The sequence below is a fragment of the Oncorhynchus clarkii genome, chromosome 13, assembly GCF_045791955.1.
Source record: "Oncorhynchus clarkii lewisi isolate Uvic-CL-2024 chromosome 13, UVic_Ocla_1.0, whole genome shotgun sequence".
Lineage (NCBI taxonomy): Eukaryota > Metazoa > Chordata > Actinopteri > Salmoniformes > Salmonidae > Oncorhynchus > Oncorhynchus clarkii.
The window spans coordinates 54,570,992-54,579,288 of NC_092159.1; the positions used below are offsets into that span (position 1 = coordinate 54,570,992).

At 41.2% G+C, this 8,297-nt stretch overlaps 1 protein-coding gene across 1 annotated transcript; it reads right to left on the minus strand.

Annotated features, from left to right (window-relative positions):
* Window positions 1-2,653: 2,653 nt before the first annotated feature.
* LOC139365097 (parvalbumin 8) lies at window positions 2,654-6,829 on the minus strand. Its single transcript, XM_071102474.1, has 5 exons — window positions 6,575-6,829; window positions 5,896-5,963; window positions 4,951-5,083; window positions 3,409-3,518; window positions 2,654-2,887 (listed from the first exon to the last, which is right to left on the minus strand). Exons 2-5 carry the CDS (start codon window positions 5,954-5,956, stop codon window positions 2,862-2,864), a joined length of 330 nt encoding a protein of 109 aa, XP_070958575.1. The 5' UTR covers window positions 5,957-5,963; window positions 6,575-6,829; the 3' UTR covers window positions 2,654-2,861.
* Window positions 6,830-8,297: the final 1,468 nt, after the last annotated feature.

The following is an 8,297-nucleotide window of genomic DNA, read 5'->3' on the forward strand; positions in this document are numbered from 1 at the left end:
GTCTAGGTCCAAAAGGCTTCTTAACAGCTTCTATCCCTAAGCCATAAGACTCATGCACAGCTAATCAAAGCCCCCCCCCCCCCCCCCTCTCTTTTATGCTGCTGCTACTCTCTGTTTATTATTTATGCATAGTCACTTTAACTCTACCTACATGTACATATTACCTAAATGACCTCCACTAACCGGTACCCTCGCACCTTAACTCTGTACCCCTGTATAAAGCCCCGTTATTGTTATTTTACTGCTGCCGTTTAATCATTTGTTACTTTTTTCTATTTTTCTTCAAACTTCTTAAAGTAGTAACTTCCTGGTCAAAACTAGCCTACAACTAGAAATATCTGGCTTGATCTCATTGCTGCACTCTAATTACAGTACAGTGTAGTGGCATGCCCATAATTTCATTAGAGATTAAATACAGTTTGAGAGTGCAGCAGCTGGCGAATGAGTAGCCAGGTGTGGGTTTGTAGGGCTTGGTGTTATGGTGCTCCGGTGTCCTTAGAAGCCAATCTAAACAGACTGCTGGGAACAGGTCAGGAATGGGAGGGGCAGAGAACACAGAGACAGACTGTTGGGAACAGGTCAGGAATGGGATGGACAGAGAACACAGAGACAGACTGTTGGAAACAGGTCAGGAATGGGACGGGCAGAGAACACAGAGACAGACTGTTGGAAACAGGTCAGGAATGGGATGGGCAGAGAACACAGAGACAGACTGTTGGGAACAGGTCAGGAATGGGACGGGCAGAGAACACAGAGACAGACTGTTGGAAACAGGTCAGGAATGGGATGGGTAGAGAACACTGAGACAGACTGTTGGAAACAGGTCAGGAATGGGATGGGCAGAGAACACAGAGACAGACTGTTGGAAACGTACATGTAGGTAGAGTTAAAGTGACTATGCATAAATAATAAACAGAGAGTAGCAGCAGCATAAAAGAGAGGGGGGGGGGGGGGGGCTTTGATTAGCTGTCCATGAGTCTTATGGCTTGGGGATAGAAGCTGTTAAGAAGCCTTTTGGACCTAGACTTGGCGCTCTCAGAATACCACGGTGTGTCTGGCACTGGGTCTCCAAAGGTCTGGTACTCTGGTTGTCTCAATACAAGGGTATGAACTATGTTCTGTCAATGGCTGCGCTCTATAATGGCTAGGTTCTCTCCTCAATGTTTAGGTTTCTGAGCAAAAACGTGTCATTTAATGGCGAGGCTCTAGTATTTGGGTGTCTGCTTTCCTGTAATACAGGGTGTTGTTTCTTTGTGGTTACTAGTTCTAATCCAATGTGCCTCTTAAATGTGGAGATTAAGTTAAATGCATGCAGGTGCACAGAGCAGTGACAAGTTCTCACAAGTAATCATTTATCTTTGAGTGTCAACACTGCTTGTAGGTACAAACCTAATCAAAGAGCGTCTCACGCCTACTGTAAATGATACACAATAACATAGAATTGAATTGTCTCACACCATGTCAATACAATTTTGGGCCAAATCCTAACAATTCAACTCAAATCATGTATTGAGGTCAGGGGGAGATTGACGTGAATCCTGTGTACATAGAGTATCTTCATGGATTCGGTCCTGTGTACGTTGCCCTCCTATCTGTGGCCCTATAAATCAAATCATATCAAATCACATTTTATTGGTCACATACACGTGTTTAGCAGATGTTATTGCGAGTGTAGCGAAATGCTTGTGCTTCTAGTTCCAACTGTGCAGCAATATCTACCATGTAATCTAACAATTCCACAACTACCTAATACACACAATCTAAGTAAAGAGATGGAGTAAGAATATATACATATAAATATATTGATGAGCAATGACCGAGCGGCATAGGCAAGAAGCAGTAGATGGTATAAAATACAGTATATACATATGAGATGAGTAATGCATATATACCATTCTATTACACTAAGTATGTCAGACAGCTTTATTACAAAGCTTAGGTCAGGTGTCACACGATCCTGCCATGGTGACCCTCAGGTGTCTATCAAGGTCAAGGTCAATGTACATCTCAAAATGTTCCCACTGAGATTTTAACTTGGGAACACCCATCCTAAGGATTCCCCCCAATTCTAGCGCCAGTCTGTTTGTGCTATCATACCAGCTCTGTGTCACTTACTGTGATGCCAAACCGTTTGGCTTGACAAGGACAGAAATGGAGTAGGCAACAGCACAAACAGATCTGGGACCAGGCTACCATAATTCCACCTGTGATTATACAGTCATTGGCTATTGTTACACTTTCTCACTGAGACCCCATTTCAATCTTATCTTTCAAGAGCTTCTGTTAGGCAGGAATTATGTTTTGTATAGATATAATGAAATGCTTTGAGACTGTGAACTTAAATAAAATAATAAATAATCATTATATTTTATATAAGTTCACAGTCTCGAGGCATTTCATTACATCTGTAGAGAACAAGAGACACTGAGGCTGAAACAACTCCTGCTGAGACTGTCCTAATATGGACACTGTACTGTACAATACTGTGCAAACTGTCCAATAGAGTTATCACTTTGTATGGCATTTTATAGCAACACTGTGTGGCATTATTTCAGGACCATTCATATTTGAGTAAAAAGTCAGTAACCAAGGAGGAGATTTTAGAATGCATTTTATTATTTTATTTTCTCAGTACTTTGGTTAAGTGATACATTTTGGGCAATAATATAATGAATGACCTGTCTAAAACATATGCAAAAAGCAAAAATAAAAATCAGTGAGTTGTAGGTAGTTTGAACCGGAGGCTTGCAAAAAAAGAATACATGTTTCCAAATAGATTGACAGATGGAAAAGTAAAGTTATAAATCCTAGCGCTGGAGTGGGGCGAGGAGAAAGAGGTCTGGAGGGTGTTGTACAGGTATTCAGGATAGGACCATGGCCTGGAACTCTGTGGGCAGAAAGGAAAGACAGGAAGATAAATAATTAGCCAGAATATGAGAGAGAAAAGACACGTTAGGTTTGGCTCTTTGGTTTGGGACATAGTGACATCTCAACTAACTCAATTAATGCATTTGGGACATAGTGACATCTCAACCAACTCAAGGAATCATTGAAAGGATGCACTTTTGAGAATATTTTACCTAGACACTACACTACATATTGTAATTTAGACTGCAATTGACAGAGGAGGTTCAATGTAGAACTGTAAAAAGTATTTATATTACCCATTGGCAATTACCATTCTGTAATCTGCTTACTATCATAATGCAACCAGATTCAGACCTGTACAATCTCAACTGATTTGGTATCGAATGAGATCACTCCTTCAAACTTCCATCGACATAATCAAACATCACTCTCATCCACCTCTTCATCGCCGTCATCATCAACAACAACAACATCATTGTGATCATCATCATCTTTATAATTTTCATCATCATCATCACCAAACTAGTGTAAGATACACACCATCTGCTCCAATCATGCCGTCGCTGTCATCATCAGCAGCAGACATGAAGGCCTTGGTCTCTTTTTCAGTCAGGACACGGGCCCCGGGGTTGAACCTCTGGAGGAAGAATCTGAGACGGACACACACACACACCGAGACCACTAACATACCGTGCTTACTGTGATGTGGCTATTCTACACAGTTGCCATGACCGGCAACAATGCAGCAGAACCCTTCAGATATTGAGGAAGTAGTATTGTCTGGGTAACAAAGAAAAACCAATCAGACATTAATGATGAATGGATATTGTTTAATCCATATATCTTAGACAGACTATGGTGGTCACCCTTTTAAAAGAGGATTTTAACCTCAAGGATCTGTCCTGGAAAGAAGAACAAATAAAACATCTTTAGGAGTTGTAGAGGACATGCTTATTGAAAGCAGGCTTAATATGCCGTCATTACAGTGCAAAAGGCACCTATGACCCCCAGGACTCGTGAATGAACTAAGTAATGATAATTGACCATCTCTTGATGGGGGCGCACTAGTAAAGATGTGCTAGTTTACAAAGCCTATCTTCAAGAAGTAGCCTACTTTCAAGCAAAGTTAGGTTGACGTTGATTGGGATAAGTCCTTGAGGCAGAACTGAGCAATTTCCGCTAGATGGGCCAGCTGCAAAGTCAAAATTGTTTATATTGTAAAAATGCATAAAAACAAATATTTGCTTTTAGGGCCTCCCGAGTGGCGCAGCGGTCTAAGGCAGTGCATCGCAGTGCTAGCTTCATTACTACAGATCCTGGATCGATACCGGGCTGTGTCGCAACCGGGAGACCCATGAGGGCGACGCACAATTGACCCAGCGTCGTCCGGTTAGGGGAAGGTTTGGCCGGCCAGGAGGTCCTTGTCCCATCTCGCTCTAGCGACTCCTGTGGTGGGCCAGGTGCATGCACGCTGACACGGTCGCCAGGTGTACAGTGTTTCCTCCGACACATTGGTGTGGCTGGCTTCTGGGTTAAGCGTGCATTGTGTCAAGAAACAGTGCGGCTTGACAGGGTTGTGTTTCGGATGACGCACAGCTCTTGACCTTTGCCTCTCCCGAGTCCGTATGGGAGTTGCAGGAATCGGACAAGACTTTAACTGCCAATTGAATATGTCGTAATTGGGGAGAAAAAGGGGTAAAAAAATAAATAAATAAATGTAATAAATTAGCTTTTTGTCTTGATTTAAGGTTAGGGTTAGGCATTAGGGTTAGCAGTGTGTTAGGGTAAAGGTTATAGTTAGGTTTCAAATCCGATTTTATGACTTTGTCGCTGTGTAAGCTAGTGACCACTGCAGAGCTGTCTCCAGAACAAGATTCGTGACAAAAAACACTAACCTGTGCAAAATGACAGGTAGCCTAACACGTTTAGGGCCAACAGAGGATAGATACATTTTGATATAGGCTATGCGGCATCAATAACAATATATAGGCTATTTTCTTTAGGCCTAATTATTGTAGTAGAAAAAACACAAAGATTTTAGTTTATCACAAACTAAAAGTGCAACAATTGTAGCCGACTCACTTGAGTTCCTCCTCCTCAATGAAACCGCTGGCGTCGTTGTCCAGTATCCCGAAGACTTTCTTCACCTCCGCGGGACTCTTTTTGGTCAAGCCACACTGCTGGAAGAACTTCTTGCAGTTGAAGGAGTCCGGTGCTGATGGGGTAAGGATGACATGAGAAAAAATGAACAGGCGTGTTCGGCCTTAGCTCTGGTACAGGTCGTTAACGAGGAAGTGGAGGTAGGGCTTGTGGAAGAACGCGAACACGAACCCTAACCTTTACCCTTTTAGCCACCTATCCACCTAGCTAGAATTCATTACATATCATATGTTTTGCTAATTCCTAACATATTGTACATTTTGCAAGTTCGTAACATACTGCACGTTTTGCAAATTCGTAACATATAACACGAATTGCAATTAATAACATATCATGTGAAATAGTTGATGGACATCCGCAAATGAATGCCTACAAAACGAAACGTAACACATCACTCTAAATGGAGTCTCAGATTTACACACAGAATAATATGAAATGCTCTGAGACCATGTTGCAGCTGATTCAAATAACCAACTAATCTGTTTAGTCTAGTCGTGTTCACTCATAGGCATATCACATTTTGATTTATTCAAAAACTCCATTTAAATTAAGACAATTGTTTGCATTATAATTCTTCCTGATACATTTAGGGACAAAAACTGACAGAGACAACTGCTATCTATTCTGTCCTAAATGCTTTGAGGGTTTCGTGTGAGTCTATGTAGCCTACATGTGTTTTCTCTAAAATAGGCCTCATTTTGATCCACCTAAGTAGGCCTATACTTCTGTTTTTTGTTTGACATCAACAATGGACTACCTTATTTGACTTTATTTAGTATAGTGAATCTGCCCATAGCCTAGGCTATCACTAATGCGGTGAAGGAATCTAATGAAGAAAGCAATAATGATATGAGTGGAAGATGATACCTTGGCAGTCCTTCATAGCAGCGTCTATGGCATCAGCGGAAAGGATAGATGAGAGCGACATTTTAATCCTGTCGAATGAACAAAAGTGGTGAATTATTAACACATTTAGTCAGGTAGGCTAAACAGCAATGCATACTTCTTCTTTGAAGACAAGGCATTCTGACTGGTGCAGAATATTATAATTATTTGGATAGCATCTTTTAAGCACAGTTTCAGAGGCCTATAAAACATAGGCTATATGCGTGTCATAACTATTGGCTAAGGTCTATTGATTTAGCTCATGCACATAACAGTTGTGTTGACATATTTTCTCAGTAATTCCCCAGAGCCTATTGCTTGATCTGAGCTAGGTAGGCCTACTCCAAATACCACTACTGGCAAATTATCTTTAGTATGCCCTCAGACTCATCTTGGTCGGAATCAATATACTGAAACACTGTAAAAGAATTTGCTAAAACGGATAGCAAAGAATGAATTAGATACTTCCTTAAAATAAAATATGGCAGAACTTTGTCTAATACGCTGTTACCGCATCCTTTGTGTAAACATTAAAGCCAAGTAAACTTCTAATTATAAACACAAACGAAGCGAATGATAAAAAAAAGACAACAGTCTATATCTCTCAAAGTGGCAGAGAATGACTGCTCTGAGTTAAGTTCAGAGCGCAAAGTCAACTCACCGCGTTGAGGTTCTTGCCCGGTCGTTGATCCAAAAGAGACGAGTAAGGCTATGCGGTGACTGGTGTCCGTCAGAGACGATTTATATAGGTCTGATTGAGGTGACAATAGGGAATGCTTGAATTACCTGTCTGAGTATCAAATTTTAACTGCCCGCCCCTGATCAAATTTCTTCCCTAACTAATTAACCTTTACCCTTTATAACGCCCATGGGCAGGAGACTGACTACTGTGGACATCAGTAACGCCCTTGTAAATGGCAAATTAAGTCATCAGTGCATTATTCTATATCCCCTCCTCCCACCCACACCTAACCCAGTCCTCCTCCCCCTCTCCTTCCCTTCTCGAATTATAATACAGTACTATGGTAAAAAAATGTGCAGTCTCTCTAGCCCTGTTTATACCTGGTGCTAACATGCGCCCTGTGTCCTGATCTTGTCCACATTCCGATTTTGCCCACATTTTTACACAGAATGATTAAAAGACAGGCACGCATTGGGTCTGGATATCAATCAAGTATTAACAGATCTACATGGTCAGGCTAGTCTGTTCACAATTCAAACACAGTGGAGGGTACACTGGGTAAGGAAGAAGGGATAAGAGACACATTTTATTAAAATGTGTTGATGCAACAAACTTTGATCAGATAGTTATTGGATCATATTGATCAGATCACGAAACTAACATAGCGCAAGGTGTAAACAAGGCTAATCTCTGTCTGTCGTCTTCTCCTTCCCTCCCCCTCTCTCTCTTTCTCTCTCTCTCTCTGTCTCTCTCTCTCTCTCTCTCTCTCTCTATATATATATATATATATATATATATATATATATATATATATATATATATATATATATATATATATCCCCCCTCTCTCCCCCTCCCCCCCCCTCTCTCTCTCTCTCTACAAGCAGTCACAGAGCTGGTATTTGTGTCACACATACAGTATATTGTCCTCAGTGAAAAGGGTCATTCAGTGAGAATGCAAACTGCATTCAGAGAGAAGTCAAGTTCCAATAAACCAGATTAAATTATAAAATGTATAACTGGGTATGTTGATATTGGATGTTGAAATCGTTGTGGAGGGATACAGTGTGGCCATTGTGTGGTATAGTAGCCCACATCCCCCTGAGAATGAACCCTCTGGTCCAAATCCCCTGCAAATCTGTCAAAAAATGTGCCCTCATTTGGATTTAAACAGACCCAATTTTTCATTCCCTGCTACTCTGTTGGACCCACCAGATGGGGTTAGATTATCCCCTCCAAATCTAATAATACTCAACTCAACAGATACACACACACAACAGGGGTTGTCTATCACGAAATGTCATCATGACAATTTAACCTTCTCTCACACTATTGGCCGGACGAGGGTAAATATTGAACTATCATGGAACTGTCCAGAGTTCTGATTAAAGGACACAAGGTTTTTTTTCAATGTCCCACTTGATTCTGCATGATGATTTAATGTCAATTAGGGTCCATACACACATGCACGCACGCACGCAGAAACTCACATACACACACATTTGCCTATGGCATCTGTGTTGGAATAGAGTTTTGGGAAATGGAGAGAGAGAGAGAGGTTGCATCTTTTCTATTGAGGTCACCCAGGCCATCCCTCAGATATAAATGGTCACACTTCTTCAGTATCATCACTGTAGCTGCTGGCGACCCATAGCGATAGGAGATCTAACAGAGTGATCCATTTAGAACAATGCTTATCTTT

Excerpts from the sequence above, each read along its gene's own strand:
- LOC139365097 (XM_071102474.1), bottom strand. The coding sequence starts at position 5,956 with ATGTCGCTCTCATCTATCCTTTCCGCTGATGCCATAGACGCTGCTATG. Across the intron at positions 5,084-5,895 it reads TGCTATGAAGGACTGCCAAG|CACCGGACTCCTTCAACTGC; the intron begins GTATCATCTTCC and ends TTACCCCATCAG. Across the intron at positions 2,888-3,408 it reads CGGCATGATTGGAGCAGATG|AGTTCCAGGCCATGGTCCTA; the intron begins GTGTGTATCTTA and ends TTCTGCCCACAG.